The 24,322-nt window shown below is 38.6% G+C and overlaps 2 protein-coding genes across 2 annotated transcripts in view; one reads left to right on the top strand and one right to left on the bottom strand.

The window, feature by feature from the left end:
* The window catches only part of LOC113837573 (X-linked interleukin-1 receptor accessory protein-like 2), a 284,206-nt gene that overhangs the window by 8,850 nt on the left and 251,034 nt on the right, over positions 1–24,322 (top strand). The gene's annotated exons all lie outside the window — the stretch shown is intronic.
* LOC100751190 (testis-expressed protein 13A) lies at positions 13,140–14,376 on the bottom strand. Its single transcript, XM_027432066.1, has 2 exons — positions 13,918–14,376; positions 13,140–13,817 (listed from the first exon to the last, which is right to left on the bottom strand). The coding sequence occupies exons 1-2, from the start codon at positions 14,374–14,376 to the stop codon at positions 13,140–13,142; spliced, it is 1,137 nt and encodes a 378-aa protein (XP_027287867.1).

Genomic DNA, 24,322 nt, shown 5'->3' with positions numbered 1-24,322 from the left:
ATAATCATTTCCATTTTTACCATCTTGATTCTCTTTACCCTTTCTCCTTTCATCTTATTTGTTTGTGAAAATTATAGGCCTGTTTAAGCCTACACATTCATCTATACTGTGCCACTTTTCTTGTTGCTGATCTTAACTGAAGGGAAGTATGATCACATTTACTGGTTTTAATTTAAGTGAATTATTATGAACTTCAAATGAATCCTTAATGCTTCTTGGTGGTTGTAGTATGTATTCTTAGCAGTCTTGCATCTGCTTAAATGAGAAGTTTACATTTTCCTGCCTGCCTCATACCTACATTCCATCCTCCTCATTGTTTCCCATTTCACTGAAGAAAATTAAGCTGTAGGAATGAACTTCAACTTTATCTACCTCTCTACTGGCATCTGTATCTAATTAATCTACTTATAGTCTGTTGCTATAGAGAGATTACTAAGGCTCTTTACTTCATTTGTCTTTTAGATAATCCCCTTGCTTGCCTACTTAAATATATCATCTGACAAGTTTTCTTACATTTCTTGTATCATGGAATTTTACACACACACACACACACACACACACACACACACACAAGTTTTCTTACATTTCTTGTATCATGGAATTTTACACACACACACACACACACACACACACACACACACACACACACACACACACACACACACATTTGATGTGGGATGTCATTCTTTATGCTAAGAATATGTTTGGTTTTATTGGTTGATGAATAAAGCTGTTTTAGCAAATGTTCAGGCAGAATAGTGCCAGGTGGGAAATCCAAACAGAGATACAGAGAGAAAGAAGGAATCAGAAAGATGTCATGGAACTGCCAGAGAAACAAGACATGAAGTAACAAGCCACAAGCCTCATGGTAAAATATAAAACAATAAAAATGGGTTAATTTAATTGTGATAGCTAGTCAATAATATGCTTGAGCCACTGGTCAAACAATTACAATTAATATTAAACCTCTGAATATTCCGGAATTGGCAGGTGGGAGAAAAACTTCCATTTACACATGTTCTATCTATAAACATACTAGTCAATATTCACACCATTAAAAGAAAAAACTTGCCTGCCACAGCTCCCAATTTTATGGTCACTTGAGGAGCAAAACTACTTTAAAGTGTTTTCTGTTAATGGTATCACAGATGTTTGCAGATGTCTAAACCAACTGACTATATAGTAAAATGTGTATAATTCTTTGTACAATAAATGGTACCTTCATAAAACATTTAAGAAGGAGAGTTGTCTGTACCCATAATTTCTTTAAAGCTTCACCACTTACCAACACTGCTCTCATCAAAGTCTTCAGTGACCTCAACAATGCTAACCACAATGACCAAGTCAGTTTTAAGTCCTCTGATTAACTGATCTATCAGTGTATTTGGCATACCCAGTCTTCCAGTTCTTTGTGACAGTATTCTTTACCCTAATTCTAGATATCATATGGAATGGTCTTCCTCCTAGTACATTTTGTCATTCTTCCTTAAGTTCTTGTCTTTGAACGTCTTATTTTTTCTAACCCGTTAATGTTATATTGGTTAGTAGTTCTGTTTTCTGACTTTTCAAAAGAGGTCATGGAATCTGAGTATTTGACCAACATTTCCCTATTTTTAAGTTCTTGAGAGGCTTACACTTCCCAAATAACACATACTAATGTTTCCAAGTACCTTTATTTTGTAAACTCTGAGTGGCTTCTCTCACCAATATTAACCTTACCAGGGATGCTGCTGGAGAAGATTTCATAGGAATTAAAGTGGAGCAGACAGATGAACATTCTCATGGAAGATTAGGAAAAAATCTTCTGAACACTTAGTGATAAAATCAAATGTTGCCTCAGTGTGTGTATTCAGGAATCATCCTCTGTTTATTTGCTTCAATAGCTATTGGAATATCTAGGAAAGGTACTTTGGTCAATATATGCATCCTTACTGCTAAGCACAGTATATTAAAATAGTATTTTGCAAGGAAATTTCTAATGCTATATATCTGTGTTTCTTCTCAAACTTCCTTCCCAACAGTGAAGAAAACAGAAGATGTTATAGTAAGTCTAGTCTCTGCTACAGGGAGCAAATTCCACAAGTGTATCCATTAAAACCAAGGGTAAAATTAGCGAGTTTCTGAGCAAGATATGTGCCAACCAGCACTACTATGTAGTTCTAACACTGTGATGCTATTTAATTTATTGCTACTAGCATTATTACCTTTAGTCTGTAGCTGAGTCTCTGTAGCTAAGTTGCTTGGGATCATATCCTGGAGCGATTACTTATAATCGTTGTGGCCATGAACAGTTTCAGGTTCAAGCAGTATACTATTAGCTTCAAAACTATGAACTTTACATTGTGATTCCAATATTATCCCAGGGACTGAGGGATACTAATGGCTACATCTTGCTTTCCTAAGAAGGAAAACAAAAATGTGTTTCCTTATTTAACACGTATCTTCGACACTTCCATTAGGAATTGAATATTTGTATTTCACAACTTGGGTGTTAAGTGCCTCTTCTCATGAAGCTTACATTATAGATTGTGGGAAATATACAAATTATAAAAAAATCCACCCCCAAATTCAATGGGTAATATTGATGGTGAGCCTTGAAAAGGTCATGCTACGGGAGCACCCTGGAGACTGCTTTCATTTAGGTGGCCAAGGCAGCTTCTCATAGAAAGTGATGCTTAAGATGAGCTATGAAGGAATGGAAGGAGTAAGTCTTTTGAAATTCTTGGGAGGAGAGTGTTCCAGTCAACAGACTACAAATAGAAAGGTCATGGAATGGAAATGGACTTCTTTTTGTTTGTTTGTGTGCTTGCAATTTTGCTCTTTGGAAACTGACTGGCTTCTTATGTTCAAGAAAACTACAAAGAAGACTGTTCACACACTGATTGCTCTGGGGAATAAACCAGGATCAGCTAGCAAGCAGCCATCCTTTGAGGTGGAAGATAGTGAGAAGGTACTGAGGTCGTGGTAGTGAACACACAGAATGATAAAATGCAAAGGAAATACGGTGTGTAAAGGACACAGCTTGTAGTACAGAGCATGTGCACGGCAGAGGAATAGATGTAAGTCGAAAGGAAGATTGACAGCCTCAGGAAAGAGAATGCCAGACTCAGTGGCTAGTAGAGTTCTTTCAAAAGCCTCTTCAATGAAAACTGTAAAGCACTAAAGAAAGAAGTGGTTGAAAATACTAAAAGATAGAAAGATGTTATTGGATCAGCAGAATAAATACTATAAAAAAACCATCATGTTACTAAAAGCGCTATATGAATTCAATACAGTTTCCATCAAAATTTCAGTAACATTCCTCACATGGATGTTTAAAATAATCCAAAACACATACAGAAACACAGAAGACCCAAAACAGAAGATGCCCCCTAAGCAAAACGAGCAGTGCTATAGGCATCACAATATCTAACTTCAAACTATACACAGACTCATAGAAATGAACCAGCATGGTGCTGGCATCAAACAAACATATAGATGAAACAAATAAAATAGAATATGTAGAGATACGACAAAGCAGATACAATCATCTGAACCTTGATAACAATAGATACCTGGAAATCTAGATATCTATGTGTCTTGAAATATTAGAATCCTATCTCTACCCTATGTAAAACTCAGGTCAAAATGAATCAAACTCTGTAATGTAAAATCTATACCTTTGAAGCTAGTGGAAATCTTACAGCTAATGCTTCAAGATCTGGAACTACACAAGGACTTTCTGAATGGAATTCTAACAGCTCAAGAAGTAAGAGCAACTCTTGATAAATGGGGCTTCATGAAATAAAGTTTTTGTTTACTGAGATATACATTCAACAAAATAGATAGAAAGCCTATAGAATGATAGAAAACCTTTTTCAAACACCTGACAGATTACTAATATGGGGAAGACATGAAGAATTTAAAAAAAATATATATTTAAAATTAAAATTATCTTGTAAGTAAGTACTAATGGCAAATAAGCATTTGGAAAAATGTTCCATCATTAGCCACCAGAGAAATGTAAATCAACACTGTATTGAAGTTCTTCCTCACCCTAGCCTAGGTGACTCTCATCAAGAAAATAAACAGTCACAAAAAGCTGATGCAGATAGGGTCAGAGAATGGAAGGGAATCTTTAGTCATTGTTGGTGTGGATATAAATTATTTCAGCCACTATGGAAATTAGCATGAAAGTCCTTGCTAATTTCTATGATCCAGCTATACCAATTTGAGGCATATAACCCAAGAAACATACACTTATAAAAATTAAAGTGAATGTCCCAGTGACTTGGGCTACTGAAACTTGGGCAGATGTTCCCGATTCCAGAACTCAGGCACAAGTGAGTTTGCTATACTCATCTCATTTATTACCCATTCGTTGTAGGAACCTACCTTTCCGCATATGACAAAGAAGGGAAGAAGGTGCAATTATTTATGTTAATTTCTGCCTTCACAAAATTCTGTGGTCCTGCTTCCCTTTCCCTTGGTGCACAGTATGGTATGGTGATAAATGCAGAATCTTACTGATTAAAGATGAACAACAGAGGGCAGTAGAATAGAGATAATAAGTACATGAAAAGTAAGGATCAAGTCCATGAAGTAATTTTCTGAAATAGATGAAATAGAATCATTTCTTGTTTTGTAAAGTAAGAAACACTGTGGTCATTTTCAGTTACCAAACTTTGTACAAACGTGTTTTAAAATTGTTTTTTTTCACCAAAGAGAGAGATTGAGGATATTTGTAGGTGTGTCTTAAATGACTTCTCTCTCTCCCTCTCCTTCTCTCTCCCCCTCTCCCTCTCCCTCATCTCACTTTGTAGTGCTGGCTGGCTTAGAACTCACTGTGTAGAACACTCTGGCCTCAAACAAACAGTAGTCCACCAGCCTCAGGAAGTTTTGGAATTAAAGATATGTGCCACCAGGCCTAACTGGTTCTTTACTTTTGACAATTTACTCTAACCCCCAAATATCCAAGGTATAAGATTCACAATCAGTTCAAAGAAAAACATTCATCATCATATTTCATATCATCATTCATCATATTGCATGGCGGTAGAATGAATATAATCGTAGGTCACAAGTATGTAGATTAGGTTTGTCTAAAAACTCATTTCATGAAACAGAAATGAAAGCTCATTCATTCCTAAATGAAGGTGTTTACTTTTAATAAAAGGTATATTTTCAGTCAAGACTATATTTTAACTGTTAGGTATCAATTGCATAAGAAACAGCTATTTTAAGAAAGTCTTCTATGTAAAGGTGCTAAAGTGAGAATAAGGAAATGGCAAGGTTTCCAATTTATAACAGATTAAAACAATTGTGACAAGCCTCTAAGTTGTAATAAAGCAAGGGTAATTCAGAAGGCACGTTATTATGTGATTCAACAAGGAAGTAAATCTCAGAAACCTAGTCCAGTAACTAAAATCATTTAAATGTTTGAATATTTAAGTATTTTCTATGTTGCCTAAAACATCAAGGGAAGGTGTCTAACTACCAATAACACAAAGTGGATTGTTTTGATTAATTTTTAACTTTGCATTCTGTAGCTACATAAAACTTTTCTTGTCAGTCCTAACTAAACACTTTCCAAAATGCATGTCAGAATAAAATGTACATCAGAATTAAAACTCTTTCCAAAATGCAATTTTCTCCTCTTTTTTACCTCCACTTTTCTCTCCATCTTATATATATATATATATATATATATATGTGTGTGTGTGTGTGTGTGTGTGTGTGTGTGTGTGTGTGTGTGTGTTAGTTACTATTTTTACCTATTTTCATTAAAATATTACACATTAGTTTTAATGCTTATTACTTATTTAATTTTTTCAATTTGCTTGTGAGTTTGTATGTGCATGTATCAGTATCTGTGTGAATGTATATGCTCATGTGTGTGGGGTTGCTCACAGCAGCCAGAAGAGGAAGTGGGATCCCTTGGCACTGGAGTTACAGGCCATAGTGAACTCCCAGCCATGGGAATTGCAAGCCAAACTCAGATCCTCAGGAAGAGCAGCAAGCACTTTCAACAGCTGAGTCTTCTCTCCAGGTTGATACATATTATTTATAAGTATCCCTTTCCAATGTAATTTTTCAAACCGTATTTCTCCTTGCAATGTATCATTTCTTTTTGGATATTACTCTCATTTTGTATGATAAATATCCAATGACTGATTAGCTGTATCAAGTAGACTACTAGAGACCATGGAAAGATTGTCATTGACTGACAGAGTTATTGTATCTGAGATGATTCATGATGGCTAAAATAGATAGAGAGGGTCAAGGTTTTCATGGGTAGATGGAACAGTTCTCAAGGGCAGAGAGATAGTGAAACATGGCCATATGCAGGGGAAAACAGAAGGCAAGTTTGGCTAGCACATAAGCTTCTCAAGGTCTTTGTTCTGAATGTAAAGCATACAATAATTAACCTTTATTTAATGGAAGCTTCATATAGAGTTCGAGCTTGTTATTTTAAGAAATTGACCAATTCTTAGAAAAGATGTTCACCAAAACAACTAATGAATAACTTGACTTGCAATTAGGCAGTAGAGCATGTTCATAACAGATGACAGCTCCATGGAGAAAATGTGTATTTAAAGGAGGTAAATTCCCTTTCATGACCCAACACTCATTAAAGAAAAGCAATGCTGCTCACCTCAGCATTGTTAATCAGAGCATATATTCCAACACATACTGCCAAGGATGGGGCCAATTTGCGTGGTGTTGACCTTACCCTCTACAGTACACAATGGTTCCCCTTGGCAAGACAAGTTGGTTGCTATTTGATAGGGATGGTCTAGATCTATTACTATGCAACAACTAAACATCAGAAGGTGATGTATATGTCCTCCCTCAGGTGCTGAATGCATTAACATAAAACAAAAGCTAATAGGGAACTATGCATACTCAATTTTAGGCTAGATCACTATCTTTCCATATAAGGCAATATATACTTATTTTATATAAAGAGGTATTATTTGAATGTTTGTGTTTTTAGATCCATTGCCCTGGTCTCCTCTTGATACCCTTCCCTTGATTCCCCTTAAGAAAAGAGTTTTGTATTCACATTCTTTTATTCTCAGACAGGAAGTATCTTTTTTTTTTTAACGGAATCTAAAGTTTCCTCCAGAGCCTCTTCACACACAGTATATACACATAAAGTGGACTTTCCATAAATGTCATTTGTTGACTGGCTGAGACTTGCAGATCACTAAAGTCTGGAGGTATTTTAGTTACTCACATGAATCAAATTTTTTCTTTTGCTGTATACCAACCAGACTGACTTCTAATTTGTTATATAGTTAAGAATGACCTTGTGCACTTTTGCTCCTCCTGCCAGAACATTCCTAGTGTTAGGGATGCAGGTGTGGAATATCACATGCAGTACCAAGTCTCAAACCTAGGTCTCCTGCACACTGCACTGTGCTAACTGAGCTACATGGCAAGCTACTTAAAATCTTTCTAGTAACACAGTCCATAGAATCAACTAAGCAGGGCTCACAGAGACACATAGAGACTGAAGTGACAATCACAGAGCTGGCGTGGGTGTTAGCTAGGTCCTCTGTATGTTATGGTTGTATAGCTGAATGTTCTTGTAGGCCTCCTAGCAGTGGGAGAGGGATATGTCTCTAACTCTCTTGCCTGTTCTTGGGACTCCCTCCTGCTGGGTCACCATATCCAGCCTTGAAGTGAGGGTTCGTGCCTAGTATCATTGCATCTTGTTATGCCATGTTCAGTTGATATCTCTGGGAGGCCTACTCTTTTCTGAAGGGAGATGGAAGAGGAGTGGATCTGGGAGAAAGGGGGCGGGAAACCTGGGAGGAGGGGACAGAGGGGACACTATGGTTAAGGTATAATATAGGAGAGAAGAATAAATTTTTTAAAAATATTCTTGAAAAAAACTTGCCATATAAAGTAGTAGGATTCACTATAAATTTTCTTGAATATTTTTGTTGACCCTCTGGCTGTATTCCCTTCCCTCTCTTGTAATCTCCCCCTCTCTATCTGTTTTTCCAATGCTAATAGCATGAAGGAAATTTTTGTAAGGGGAATGTAAATAATGATGTTGGTTAAACCAGTTCCCTTTAAAAAATATCAGAATAAAAAGGCCACATTAAAAACCTGGTTTGCATTTAGAGGCATTTAGGGTTCTTCTGTGTAGTAAGTAATGTTTCTGTGTCCAATTATTTTTTCAAGACAGAGTTTTTCCAAGGAAGCAGAAACATTACTTATTCGGGCTGTCCTAGATCTCCCATTATAGACCAAGCTGGCCTTGAACTCACAGAGATCACCTGCCTCCTCCTCCAAAGAGTGTGCTGGGATAAAAGGTGTGTGCTACCACCCCTGGACTAGTCCAGCTTTTGATATTTATCCCATATGATGCAAAACAAAAAAGGAAAGTGCCATTGTTTTTAAGTGGAATATGCTTTAAGCTTTTCTTTTCAATTATTTAGAGACCCCTCTAAGTAAGTTTGGCTTCTTAGTGTGTAGATGACTCTTTAAAAAGTAGGCGATCTAACATCCATGTATGAGTGAGTATATACAGTGTTTGTCTTTCTGGGTCTCCCAGGAATCCTCAAGGATGACTCCAGCTAAAATTCTAAGCATTAGTGGAGAGGGTGCTTGAACTGGCCATCACCTGTAATTAGATTGAGTATGAGCAAAATTATCATCATAGAACATTCATCCATTATCTGATGGTAGCAGATGCAGAGATGCACAGCTAAATACTGGGCCGAGTTCCCAGAGTCCAGTTGATGAGCAAAGGGGTCAAGACCATGCTGAAGAAACCCACAGGAACAGCTGACCTGAGTGAGTAGGAGCTCACTGACTGACAGCAGCTAAGCCTGCATAGAGCCAAACTATGCCCTCTGAATGTGGGTGACAGTTGAGAGGCCTTGGAAGTCTGTGGGGCCACTGGCAATGGGACCAGGATTTATCACTATTGCTAGAGTTGGCTTTTTGGAGTCGATTCTCTTTGGAGGGATACCTTGTTCAGCCTAGTTATACAGGCAGGGTCTTGGTCCTGCCTCAAAGAAATGTATGTGCCAGACTTCTTTGAATCCCCATGGGAAGTCTTACCCTCTTTAACGACTAAATGGGGGGTGAGGAGGAGGAAAGGTGGGGAAGGCATGAGGAGGGAGTGGGAAATGTGATTGGTATGTAAAATGAGAAAAGATTGTTTTAAAATAAAAACGATAAAAAAGAAAGTAGATGTTCAACAAAGGTGATTTCTGTAATCATTCTCTGTGAAAACTGTTGTTTATTCCCTTTTCCTCACTTTCAGCGATGTATTTTTTAAAGGATTGCATTTATTCATTGTGTTTTGTGTGCATGGAAATAGGTGCACATAGGGAGATCTGGGGACAATTTTCAGGAATTGGTTCTGTCTTTCCACCATGTCAATTTTAGGGATGGAACTCAGGTTTTTAGGCTTGGTAGCAAGTACCTTTAGCCAGCGAGTCATCTGTTTGGCCAAGCAATGTTGTCTTTAAAATCTTCTTTGTTTGAAGTTGCCTTTATCACTAAGTTTCCTTATCTAGGGCTAAAGTCCAAGGAACCACTTCTGTGGTGTTTATAGAAGGTACTCAAATGACAGACTTAGGGTTAATTTTGTTTGTCATTTTTTCTGTTTGTTGTTATTTCTAATTTATTTTATTGAGGCAAGGTCCTTTTGTATAGTCAAGATGGGCTTGAACTCACTATGTAGCCTAGGCTATCCTCAGAATTGGGTGTATTACCTCACTTCAGCTTCCCAAATGTTAGGATCTCAGGCATGTGCCACCATACTTCAGACTTTATAGTGAAAAATAAAGTATACTATATATGATTTCAGGTAGATATTTTTTTTATTTTTCCCCAGTCTGTCAAAACATAAAACCAATGTCCAAAGGGGTAGAAATTTTTAATGGGAAAAATAAGACTAAGTTATAACAATACTGAGGCTTGCATCTAGTATCCTCCTTACAATCCACTTCCTAGTCTCTCTCCCCAAGCCCTGTTCTAGAGTCTCTGGTGCTGCCCAGAACCAGAGTTTCAATTCAGCTGGATTCTGTCTCAGATGAGTTAGCCATCTCTTAGAAATACATTCTTTCCCCCTCACCCTAAATGCTCAGATATAGATCACCCTTCAGAAACCTCCCCCCCCTTATCTGCCTTGCTCATTTTAACACACAAGCCTAACACAAAGAGCCCCTTGGTTTCCTGTAATCTAGTCACATAGTCATGCCCTCTGTCTCCCTGTTCAGGAGGAAAAAACAAACTTTCCAAATATGTCTGTGTCAATAAATCCATGTTTTTCTTATTTGAGGGGGAGGGGAAATAATTCCACTATTTTTACAAAACAGACATATATAAGAAGTATTATCTCCTTGGCCTTACTCGTCTCTAAGCATCCTGTACCACATTGCCTCTCATCCTCGAATCCGAAGCTCATTCTCCCTTTACAAAATGGCTTTCAAGGCCTTTTAAAAGCATAAGCCTGCAACCATATGTGTATGTGTTTAAGCAGCACTTTGAAGGGATTTTGTTTAGAAAACAAATAGGCTTGTCATATGAATTTTAAATTTTAATAATCCAATAATCATGCCTCAATACTTTATGTGATCCGATTCTTTCCCATATTTCTTACATTTCAAGCTTGCTTCTGCTACCTCCTTCTGAATGGCTCATGTTCTCCCTTGTTCAGTGTCTCAAACTCAGTTCGCTCCTTCCCTTCACAGTCGAGAGTCCTTGTAGAAGTGCTCCTTACTCCTTAACCAGGCCATTTGGTTTCTACTCTGCCACCACCCTGAGTGTGCCTGAATATTCCAAGTAAATGTCAGGCTTAATGGACATTGCTCAGCTGCCTTGGCCTCTGTGACCCTTTTGATTCTTCACCCATTCACTCCCTTAAGTACTTCATTGCCTGGTAGGTTCCTAACTCAGGTTGATTTTGCCCTCTAGTGGACATGTGTCTATATCCAAGAGGCAGCCTTGGTTGTCAAAACTGAAGGCATAGGGAGTGGGTCACTCAGACAAGTAGAGACTAGGAATCTGCTGAACATCCTTAAATGCACAAGAACTTTAGCTCACAACAAAGAACTATCCAAATCCAGGTGTCAAGTGCACTGAGATTACAAAACCTGGAAACAGAAGAGGTTGAACAAGCTCAAAAGGTGTTTGGAAAATTGCAGGCTGGGGATCTGGTCCCTAATCCTGATGTATCCCCACTAATAACAGACAACCTAAAGTCACATATCTGTTCCTGTGGATCTTTCACAGCTACAACAGCTTCTCATTCTCTAGGTCTGTAGTACCCAGAGGACAGTCAAGAACTTAGTCTGGTCCAGGCGCAGTCACCTCTCCTCCTTCCACCTGTGGATTAAAATACAGACATGGTTAATTTCAACATATCTTATAGCCACAAGAGGGGTAGGAGAAGACCAACCTCCTACCCACCCCTACTCCTCCAACTCCCACCTTCCTCCTTAGTTCCATTGTACTTTCCATTTCAGAATACACTGAGAGCCTTTAAAGTCCACATTCTCCTTCATGTAGCATGTTGCTGAGTTGGAAGGGAGAATCCCACCAGACTGCACTGTGCTTTGGCTCACCTTGATTGACAAACACTCTGTCGGATCAGAGGCTGACTCACCTTGAAGCAGTGGAGTGTCCTGTTCAGACCTGTCCATGGTTCTGTCCACTGGGGACCAGGGAAGAGTTCTGTTAAAAGGCTGTACAGTCACAGAAGTCCTTGCTTGCATCTGGTGCTGGCATCCTCCATAGTCTTTCAGAGTTCTCATAGGGGTGACAAATCTCTGCCATGTTAATTTGGGTCAAGCATAAACCTGAGGTTAACCCATCCCAGGTTTCATTTATTGTGGTATTACTCTCACAGAACATGGGCCTCCTATCCAATTCACTACTGGGAATGACTACTGGAGGCTTGACCCGTTTCTGGTAATAGAATTCCCTCGGAACATAGGCATCCTGCCCAGTTCATTCCTGGAGGCTTTGGATAGATAAAGGAATCCTCACTGCTTGCACTCCACTTCTTCAACTCCCCTGCCAATTCCATCACGTTTCTTTAATGGTGCATTGTTTTGAAACTACTTTTCTAAGCCAGGCATGGCAATCCACACCTGTAAGGTCAACACTTAGGAAGTGGAGGCAGGAGGATCAGGAGTCAGTCATCTTCAGCTACATCGTAAGTTTGAGGCCACTCTGGGCTAGAAAAGACCTTGGTTGCTTTTTAAAAAGAAACATCAAGATATAAAAAGAAAATTGCCTGCTGAGAGAATGATCTAGTTGCTCCGAAGAGGAGCTTACTTCTTAGCTTAAAGAAGGGATCCAGGTAAAATGGAACCTTGTGTAATACAACTGCAAAGAGATAAAAGGTAACTGAATTCTCTGTGGTCATCAGATCCACTCCTCTGCAGTCTTCCTATTTGTCAGCTCCCCAGAGTCTCTAGCATCTGTCTAAAACTGTTTGCAAAGCAGCCAGTTCTGTTCCCTGCCTTAGCCAGGGCCAGGGCTGGACTGTGGCCTCCAGAATCACTGGCTGTGACTCTGACCCCAACTTCAGTGATCCGCTGGCTCTTCACCCAATCCCATCCTGACTATAGAATCTACTCCCTTCAGATCCTTCACTCTGAGAATCAGTTGTGGTCAAATAACCCCTTGGCTCCATCACTCAAGGGCTAGGTCTGTGGAAAGGAAGGGTTTTTATATTTAGCTATCTAGGTCTCCAGACACTGGGGTGGGGCATACATATATTCATACTGAACACACACATACACACACACACACACACACACAAACACACACACACACACACACACACACACACAAACACACACACACACACATACACACACACACACACACACACACACACACACACACACAGAGAGAGAGAGAGAGAGAGAGAGAGAGAGAGAGAGAGAGAGAGCATTCCAGGATTGTGACTGCTATTGATCTGGATCTTGAATACAATAGAAATAATAAAAATTCTGCCTCCCCACACCATTTCTACTGTCCCAGTATCTCACACCAAGATTTGTCCCGTTCTCTTGGTGCCCCTAGATCCCCTTCCCAAGCTCTACCCAGTACACTCCACCTCTACCAAAAAAAATGATTTTCCATTGGTTTGTTCTGTTCTATTTCACATTCCAAATTCACTAAGGGTTTTGCAGCCAGATTCCCTTCCCACAGTGGAAGCAGTTTTCCCTCCTTGAAAAATTTACAGCTTTACACCAAGGGCAATCCCAGTCCCCAGGCCTGCGGAATGCTGAAGATCTCTTGTCTTTCTGCAGTTCTTGATGATCTCCTCGGTGGATTCCCATATCAGACAGTTGATTCATATCAGAGGACACAGGGTAGGAATGCATCTCAGGGGGTCTGTCTGTGGTTGGTAGTTGGGATGTGGTGGGTATGGCTGGGAAGGGGCTTTCATATGAGTATGTGAATGAAGCAGGGAGTTGGACAGTAATGGGTTCAGAGGAGGATATGGATCTCAGATTCAGGGACTGCGAGAGAGGGAACATAGATGCTTCCTTGGGTCTGAGGTCTCCTGCTCTCTGCCTTTTCAAGGGATAATTTTTCCACTTCATGACTCCAAGAAGGTGCATGAAACTTCCATTGGACTCCTCTGAGGCCTCTTCAGGGCCAGTTATTGTCCCTGCTAGGGCAGCTGCTGCTATCTCTGCTCGATCTTCTCTTCTTCCAGTAGCAGCAGCCATCAACTCTGCCAAGTCTTCCTTTGCAGCTGACCATTGTGTCCCTGTCCCTCCTCTTCTGACCACAGAAGAAGGAATGGTCACAGCCGGTCTTACTGCAGCTGGGAGAGCCTTCAGCTCCTGGGGAGAAAAGCATAAGGTTGAGATCTGTTCGGGGAATGGGGTACTGACATAGGGGTGGAATGGGCAGGGCTAAGACAGGACCAGGTGACAATCTTACTGCCTGGAGGATCTTCAATCTGAGCAGGTCTCGTTCTCTCTGCACCTCTTCCAGTTTAGCCTTGGCCAGTTGAAGCTGGAGAGTTACCTCCCTGCGTTCTATCTCTTGTTGGTGGGTGAGTGGCTTCAGGTCTGATGACAAGGAGATTGTAGCCACCTTATGCATTCTGGACAGGTCTTGTAGCCACTGCACCCCGTGCCCTTGTAAGCAGCCTTGCCTGTGAGCAAAGCGCACACCCAAGGCCAGGGTGCCCCAGGCACAGGCTTCCCGAGCATCGCTGGGCACCTCACTATCCTCCAGGATGACTTTGAGCTTGTCTTCCACCTCCTCCCAGGTCAAGGACAGGTTTTCAAGATAGAAATCAGGGCCTTTGTCGTGTTTGGCCATTTGTTCATTGATGTACATCGACACCTTGCTATGCCGGAACCCACTACCGAGATCCTCGGGATTCAAGGCCATGCTGGCTAATTGCCTTGTGGGTTTTCCTGGCCCTGATAGATTAAATCAACCTCTTGTCTGTGCTCCCTTAGTCCTTTGGTGTTAGTATGTCTCCTCTCCTTCAGTGTCTTATCAGCCCTTTGTTCTTCCCGGCTTTCCCCTCCCCACCCATCCCCTCCCCTCCCCTCCCCTCTGGTCTTCTGGCACCCTTTCGTTCTTCCCTCCCTTCCCCCTACCACCAGATTCTCTGGCCCCGCCCCTCCACTATTCTGTCATAGTAGCTTCCCGGTAGCTGGTGTTCCTTAAGAGACTTCTCTTTTTTAAAAATTACTTTTTATTTAAATTAAAAACAATATTATTTTACCTACCAATTCCAATTCCCTCTCCCTCTCAACCTCCTATTCCCTCCACCAATCCCTCATCCCACCCCCCTTCAAGGCCACTCCTCAGGGAGGATGAGGCCTTCCGTAGGGGATCATTAAAGTCTGTCACATCATTTGGGACAGGACCTAGTCCTTCCTCCGTGTATCTGGGCTGACAGAGTATCCCTCCATAGGGAATGGGTTCCTAAAGCCCATTCATGCACTAGGGATCAATACTGGTTCCACTGCTAGAGGTCCCATAGACTGTCAAAGACCTCCCCCCCTCAACTGACACCCACATTCAGAGGGCCTAGTTCAATCTCAACCTATCTCACCTTTCCAGTCCAGGTCTACCATACCTGCCTACTAGCCATAGTATCTACCTAACACCCCTGCCAAGACCTGCCTATCATGTCTTAAGACAGAGAGTACAACCTCAACCTCTTTAGCCCATCTCTCTCCAAGGACTTAAAGGAAAGGAAATATTCAAAGCAACTCTCCTGGTTTTTGATATAGGAATATCTCAACTTCCAGACTGTGAAAGTACTAGGGAAAGATAGATAGTCTCTACACTTCCTTGAAAGTAAGGGAAACATCCACAAAGATGAAAATTCCTGAAAGGTTTATGAGGGAAGAGGGGGACAGAAACCACTTGAAACAAAAGGAAATGAAGTTCTCCAAAAGAAGACTTAAAAATCACACTCTCCTTCTTGCCAGGAGCTTATCCCATACAAATGATTGATTTGCCACTTTCTGGAGGTACAGTGTTTTACAGTGTGTTTTAAAGACTGCCATTACCAAGCTCTTCCAAAAACAAAAAACCTCATTACTTCCCAATAAACAAGAAAAATTGTAGGCAAATTAGTTTATTTGAATAAATGATAATTCATGAGTTCAGCAATATTAAGAACCAGAAAAAAAAAGTTCAGAACACTCCAGGCCTCAGAATGAATGATGGACTAGATAAGTCAATCCACCTGATTGGTTGTAGCTAGTCATGACTCTACCTAGGACTAGCTGAAAACCATTTAATTGTGACTGGTGGAAATTCAGCTCTTTTAACAGTTTTAAGTTAAGGTGTGTTTACACATTTAATTTGATTGTGGTTAACTAGGAAATGTATGGAGAGGACCTCAGACTGACTGACTGTTAATTTAAACTGCCATTTTATTTCTACCTTTTATTTTGAAGTGGGTTTTTTGAATTTAAAATAATTAGCAGGCATTTTATATCATTGTACAGTTTTAGAAAATTGAGCAAAAACATTTTGTCTACTTTTCACCCAACACCAGTATTAGTTTAACTTGTAAAAATTACTGAGCTAATTTAATACATTATTACTTAAAATTCAAATGAACATTCACCCAGAGTAGTGCAATCTGTAGGATTTGAAGAATATATCATGTTTATCTGACATTTTTATCCTTCAACTATTCATCACCCCACCCTACTTCCACCCCAGTACTTTGACAGCTGCTGGTCATTTTTTATTATCTTCACAGTTTTTGTCTTTCCCAAGAAAATTATGTATTTAGAATCATGTGATTTTGGTTTCTTCCTTTTAATAATTTTGGTGTGTTTTATTCATATACATTAATTGTATATCATATTGGGATGCATAACAACAATTCCATCTATGTTATAATGTATTGTGAGCATATTTGCCCCACATAACCTTTCTTCCCCCTTTTTACACTCATGCTTATCTCTTTTCTGTTTGTGTGTTTTACATCTATAAAAATTAATATTCAAAAATGAGAGAAAACATATATTTCCTTTTTAGACTCTGGCTTGTATCATTTAATATGATGATCAATTGATCAACTTTGTAGCACATATCCTAATTTCATTCTTTTTATGGCTGAGTTAATACTTTACTGTATATATGTGAAACATTTTACTACTTATTTTATTTTTTAGATATACTAAAATTACATTTCTTCCCTCCAATTCCTCCTTTCAAACACCTCTACATACCTCTCCTTGATCTCTTTGAAAGTCAGGGCCTCATTTTTCATTAAATGTAATATATGCATGCATATTCCTAAATGCATCCTGCTTAGTTCGTATAATGGCACTGTGTTTTCAGGGCTGGCATTGGATAACCAATTGTTGTGCTCTTCCCTGGGGAAGATTGTTTATCCCTCTCTCAGCATTTCTTAGTTGTCTGTAGTTAGTTCTTGGTAGAAAGATGGAATCTTAAAGCATCTTTAATTGACTTTTCCATGATTGCAGACTATATTCAACACTTTCCCTCATATTTATTGACCATTTATATTTTTCTCTTGATAATGGACTGTTCAGTTCTTTATTCATTGACTTGATAATTTTTCTTGTGTTTAATTTTAAGTTGCATAGATTAATCTTTTACATAATACACAGTTTACATGTTTTCCCATTGTAACTTACTCTTCGTTCTCTTGATTGTTTCCTTTACTGTGCAGAAGCTTTCTAATTCCAAAGAATTCTATTTTTTTCAATTCCTATTATTTACTGCGCTGTTGTATTCCTACTCAGAAAGTTTTTACTTATGCCTCCTATATGTAAAAATGTTTTTCTCTAGCAGTTTTGGCACTTCAGATCTTACCTTAAGGCCTTTGATCCAGTTTTAATCAATTTCTGTACATGGTGAAAGATGGGGAACCTATTTTCATTCATCCATATGTAGATGCCAGTTTTCCCAGTGAATTTGTTGAAGAAGCTATCTTTTATTCAAATGGATCTTGACATACTTGGCAATAATTAGATGGCTGTGGAAGCATAAATTTGTTTCTGGGTCCACTTTTTTTCTATTTTATTGATATACATGTTTGTTTTTGTCCCAGAAACATAGCTTTTGTTACTATGGATCTTCAGTATAATTTGAGGCTCATTGTGATAAAGCAAGCATTGTTCATTATTCTTTGATTACCTTGGCTATTTGGGACTTTTATGCTTTCTTATACACTTTAGATTATTACTATAATTATTGCTGAGTTCTATGAAGGAAATATTTGGAATTTTGAGGATAACTGTGTTTAATCTGTGCATAATATTTTGTTAAACAGCCAGGTTGTAGCATCTTCAGGTGCATTCTTTAATATCCTTCTTCAGTGTATTAATGATTCATTATAAAGGTATTTCTCCTTTTGGATAGGCTTATTCTTAGGTATTTTTAAGTCCATTGTGAATGCGCTATTTTTTAAAATTTAAATTCATCTTTAACAAGTTCATTATCTATATACAGAAAGGCTACTGGATTTATGCTGTTAATTTTGTGTTTTGCTGCTTTGTTGAGATTATGTATCTGGTCTAATCACATTCTGGGGCATCTTCAAGGATTTTTAAAATGTGAGATGATGATATCTGGAAATAAGGATATTTTGATCTCTTGCTTTCCTGCTTGTACCATTTTTATCTCTGTTAATTCTGAGAAACCCAACTTGAGAAATTAGGTAGAATGACTAGAGATACTCCTAAACATAATACCCAGTACAAAAGGAAAATCAGACTGTAGGAGAAAGGTAAGTTCAGTATCTGATTTAGTAAGTTTTTTCATTAGAGTTATATTATCTTTTTGCTCTTAGTTTGTTCTGCTGGCAAGGAGTTTAAGAGAAAGGACAGAATTAGACACACACCCATACATGATCTGTGTATTTCAGTGCTCAGTTGTGACTAGGATCTAGTCACTAGTAGTCACTAGAAAAAGGTTGCTGGAGGGATAGAAATAAAGTTTAGAGGGATAGAAAATAAAATGAAGCTGAACAAAAACCCCTGATACCTTTTAAAGAGCACTCAGCATTTGGAAGAAAGCCCATGAAGATGAATAAGTGATGGGTGTTTCTAGGAAGATAATCAGACAGAGGAAGATATTTCCAAGGGGAGATTATAAGGTAAAAGAAATGGTTACCTTACAAATAATGCATGGAATTCTGACAGGATGAAGGTGAACAATGCTCATTGGATTTGTCTAATATGATAGCCTTACTGATTCTAGTGATAGTAGAATGATACGGCTACTAGGACAGAAGTCACATGATGACAGGTAAATACAACTTTTGAATATTTATAAGTCTTTCAAGCTCTCTGGAAATGATAATAGACAGAGATCAGATAAGAAATCATAGAGGCTTAGAGCATGTTAATTTAGTTACCTAGTCAATTAAGTTATACAATTTCAACACAAAGGCAGGAAGAATGATCTGTATCTACTGTGTGGAGAGATAGGTACATGTAAGGGAAGATGTGTTTTTGAAGAGTTTGCTGTGTAACTAAGGCAATAAGGTAAAGCCTTTATGAATATTATGGGAATAATTATGAAGGAACATTGACATATAACTTTATCAACATAATCTAAAAAGCAAAGGGGAAATGAGCAAGAGTTGTTATAGTCAATGAAACTGTTATAGGAAGGCTTTATAGAAAAGTTATGAGATTTCTACAAAAACATAATTGTCTACAGGTTTATGGAAAGCTTTTTGCTGTGGGCTAAGGTATGCCAATTGTAATTCTTAAATATGTCTTCAAACAAGATCACAGGAAATATGCCTACTATAATGTGGATGGTAGTGTTGAATGGAGATAGTTGATTCTGTTAATTATGCTTTATTATTCCCTTATCTTTACCCCCATCTTCCATCAACCATTATGAGTCATATCCCTGGGCCTTTAGGAGGCATATTATAGTTGTTTCCACTGGTGATGTTAATGTGGACTCATCACTGGAAACATTTACAAATCTCAGGTTTTGTTTTATCAATAGCTGTTAAATATGTGTTATATCTAATTATTTTAAAAGTATATCTGACTTTAATAACAAATGCCTGAATATTTTAGTTTGTTTTGAATTGAGAGCATACATACACTCATACCTACACATATTTATGTGTGTATATTTGCACATAAATATTCTGAGAAACAACCACATGGTCTTGCAGGTACCACATACAAGCCAAGAACTGTACCACCACTACATTGCCCAATATTGAATGACATTTTATTATATATTCAAGCTAAAATTTTATCGTTAGCAAGTAGTATATGTACATACATATTTACTATTTTCTGATCTGTTGTCCTTTTTTAATGAATCAGAAAGAATACAAAATCTGTTTATGTAGTTAACAGTTTGGATAATGTGGTAGTAGTGACTAATGGAGTTAATTTGTATTGGATACCTAGAATATATGAGACCCCATACTAAGTGGTTTCTATAAAGTACCTCACTATTCCAAGAGAATTCACCTTAGTTCTTTCACATATTTGTATGTCTTTTGAGAAGAGTATCCTTTGTTTTGGATTTTCTTTCCAAAGTCATGTGAATGGAAGAACTGGCTCAACAATTAAGAACAGTTGAGCCTGGCAGTGTGGGCGCATACCTTTGATCCCAGCACTCAGGAGGCAGAGGCAAGTAGATCTCTGTGAGTTCGAGGCCAGCCTAGTATACAGAGTGAGTTCCAGGACAGCCAGAACTATTACACAAAGAAACTCTGTCTCAAAAAACAAACAAATAAACAAGCACACACGCACAAAACAAATAACATTGCTGTCCTCCATAGTATCTCAGTTTAATTCCCAGCACCCATATTGGCTGCTTCATAGCCACCTGTATGTAACGCCAGCTCTAGAGCATCTAGGGCCCTCTTTTAATTATCTATGGCCACCTCTACATGGATAAAAATAATAGTTTTGAATAAAAATAGAATTATATTTTTAAAGACATATGCATATAGAATAATTTAGGAAGATGGAAAGAACATCTCCCTCTAAACTGAAGAACAAGTTTGCACAGATCAGTGGTTGGAAAAAAGAGAACACAGTTCCCTCTGTAGAGCTAGAATTCCCATGACATGTTATAAAAGATAAAATATTTCTTTTTATTTAAATTAGAAACCAACTTGTTTTACATGTCAATCCTAGTTCCCTCTACGTCTCCTCCACCCCTGCTGCCCACTAACCCCATATCCCATTCCCTTTCTGCTCCCCAGGCATGTGAGGCTTTCCATGGGGGGAATTTTCAAAGTCTGTCATATCATTTGGAGCAGGGCCAGGACCCTCCCCAGTGTGTCTAGGCTTCGAGAGTATCCCTCTATGAGGAATGGGCTACCAAAGTCCGTTTGTATACTAGGGGTAAATACTGACCCATTACCAGTGGCCCCATAGATTGTCCAGACCTCTGTGGGAGACCAAAATATTTCCACTATGGAATATTTTGAGATCCAGCCTGAGGTTTCACTAAACATGGAGCACCAGAAAGCTCTGGCCCACTATTGTATTGTTAATGACAGTAAGGCTACTATTGTTTACCATGGCCTCAGGGTAATATGCCTCTTATTTGCATCTCTGTGGACCTAAGCATCTGGATAGGCCTTCACGTGGGTGGAGGTGGGTGGAGGTGAGAGATGTGTGAGTAACTTGTGAGGATGGAAGGTGAAGAAGGTAAGGGGTGACTGACCAGAGGAGAGAGGGGAACAAGGAGAGAAATGGTTCCCTCATGGTATTGGCAGGATGGTTGAGAAACAGCAGAAAAGATGGCTAATAAAGAAATGACTCTAGTTCTACAACATGGAACTGAGAGCTCTCTAATGATGACAAGATGCCTGTGTTTGATCTTAATCACCGTTGGGTTGCTGGGAGTTTCCAGGTCCACATACCCCCATTCAGGTAGAACCTCAGGGTTGTCGTGGTTTAAAGCTGAGACATGCTGGGTCATGACAGACTTCCAAACAGACTTCCTCTTTCAGGGGGTCTGGAACAGTCCTATGCTGTTTTCCCAGCTGTCAATCTGGTGTCCACAAACAACTTCTTGTTCAGGTCAGCTTTTTCTGTGGGTTTCTCCAGCCTGGTCTTGACCCTTTTGTTCATCACTCCTTCCTCTGTGCAACTGGATTCCAGAGTTCAGCTCAGTGTTTAGCTGTGAGTGTCTGTGCCTGCTTCCATCGGCTACTGGATGAAGTCACTAGGATGGCATACAAGGTAGCCATCAATCTCATTATTGGAGAAGGGCTTTTAATGTAGCCTCTCAACTATTGTTTAGATTGTTAGTTGGTGTCATCCTTGTGGATCTCTGGACATTTCTCTAGTGCCAGATTTCTCTTTAAACCTATAATGGCTCCCACTAAAGATAAATGTTTCTTAAGCTTGAGATTCTTCCATTGTAGTTAATTCATTGCTTACTTTGATCCCCTCTATATTATCCTATGGAATAAAGTTTGAGTAAATAGCCCAAATACTCTGCAATGCTATTACTAATTTACTGTTTATGAGTTCTGACCTAAGAGTCTCATTTCTTTTATAAGTATTCATGAAAGTGGTAGACTGACTTATCAGTTAGAAAATCCATCAAAAATCAGACTTGACATTTTTGACGTTTGGCAGTATAATAACTCTATAAACACAGTTGCTTTTACTATTCTAATTTTTCATATACCAAAAACCTGAGACTTAGTCAACAAAGACCCTTTATTAGGACACAATAGAGGTGGGATTTGAACCCAAGCATCTGATTCTAGGGCCTATATTCTCAAACAGCAAGTTTCTCAAGTGCAGTTCATTTCATTTCCTGGAGGTAACTTCACATATTCCCTAACTGTACCATGAGCTATAAGGAAAATAAATGGATAATTCCAAGTTGGAGAATAACAGTAGAATGCCAAAGGCTGGATATTTATGTCAGTGGGAGATCCAAACCCTTGAGAAAATATTCCCTGATCATACTTCCAACATATCCTTGTCTGTTTACTTCATCTGTGAAATACAACATCCTTTGTTTGACAAAGCATCTTATAAAAGTAAAACACTGAACTCTTCACAGCTCTACAAGCTAAAAGTATTTAACAGAAAGAAAACATAAAGGGGATTTGTTTTCAAATAACCTTGTATTTCTCCCAGATTCTTCCATAGTTTGAATACTTTTGGTTCTTACATAGACCTTCATTTATTTTTCAATGTATATAGCAAATAACTGTCATTTTAATGATTGTGTAGGATTTTTTTCATTAACTAACATCAATAAATTTGATAATTTAACTTCTTTTGGAGTTTTATTGCGTGAATATTACATGTTTGTAGTTTCATGTAGTTATAGTCTGTATTAGTCTTAAATTTGACTGTGCATTAAGTTCAAAAATAATTTCAAGGGATGAAGAGATGGCTCAGTGGTAAAGGGCACTTATTATTCTTGCAGATAACTCAGGTTCAATACCTAATACCCACATGGCAGTCCACAAAGGACTGTAACTCTGGTTCCAGGGATATGATAACCTCTTCTAATATTGACAGGCACCACACAAGTCCTAGTAAACTCAGTATAACTCCCTGAGCCTGATTTGAGTTTGGCAACCTGTCTCTGGCCTGTAACTTCTGCATGGGAATGACTCAGTATGGCCTGGCTTACAACTGTCTCTACTTAGCTACTGCTACTGTGGTTCAATACTATTGGCCCTTACACTTCACCCCATCTTGAGGTCTCCACCCACTTCCTCAACCCCATATAATTAACTGCTTAATGCAATAAAATGAGATCCTGCTTTTACAAGTCTCCAGACTCAGTGTGGTTCTCTCCAGTGACTAGGAGCGGAGTCTAGGTCCTTGATACTGTCCATTCCACTCAGTCCCAGGAGGAGAATGACTGGACCAGTCCTTCCACAGCTCTACCTGCTGGAGGACCCAGCAGGCATGCATGTGCTACACAGACATACGTATGATCCAATCACTCATCCACTTTTATAAAATAAAATAAATATAAAATAATTAAAAATATTTCCAATAAAGCCTTCTTTTACTGATAAATTTTGAGGACTAAAACAAATCAGTTAAGGACCTCAGAATTTGCTACTTATTTTATGTTTAGAGGAAGACAGTCTCATCTAACACTTTTAGATTCACACACACACACACACACACACACACACACACACACACACACACTAATCAATTTACAGTTTCAGTTTTTATAATTTTTATTTTTTGTGCAGAGGTGTTTTGTCTGCAAATATGTGTGTGTGAAAGCCTGGTAACCCTGGAGCCCAGAGGAGGGTGTCGAATCCCCTGGAACTGGAGTTATATAAGGTTGTGAGCAGATGTGTGGGTGCTGGAATTGAATCTGGGTCCTTTGGAACCGGTGGGTGCTTCTTAACTGAAGAGCCATCTATCCATCCTCAATTTACATTTTTTAAATGTCAAGGAGTTTTCTTTTTTCAGTTTGTTGATCACTAGATATTTCTGGAAGTTGCAAAGAAAATATTTTGAAGTCAAATAAGACTGTGAAAGGAAGTATTTAAAAAGAGTTTAGCTATATCCTATGTCATTTTACTAATGCTTTTATTTTTAGGTATTTTTTTTAATTCATCAGACTCTTGGCACTTGGTTAACCAACACATTAAACAAAATCACATATACTCAAACCATACATTTGATTTTGTAATTTAGACAAGTTCTGTAATGTAAGTTATAATGGATATTTTGTTTTTTTCATGCTAGCTCAAGTCTTGCCTTTCCCCAGAGAAACTAAGTTTGATCAACAGTCCCTCTTAGAATTGCCTTTGAAAGAAAAAAAGCAAGAAATACAACTTAAACTAGCTGTCATTAAACTTTTGTATAGAAAGCTGTGATTATTCAAACATTTG

This window comes from Cricetulus griseus, chromosome X (assembly GCF_003668045.3).
Source record: "Cricetulus griseus strain 17A/GY chromosome X, alternate assembly CriGri-PICRH-1.0, whole genome shotgun sequence".
Lineage (NCBI taxonomy): Eukaryota > Metazoa > Chordata > Mammalia > Rodentia > Cricetidae > Cricetulus > Cricetulus griseus.
This window is presented reverse-complemented; position numbering and strand designations above follow the sequence as displayed.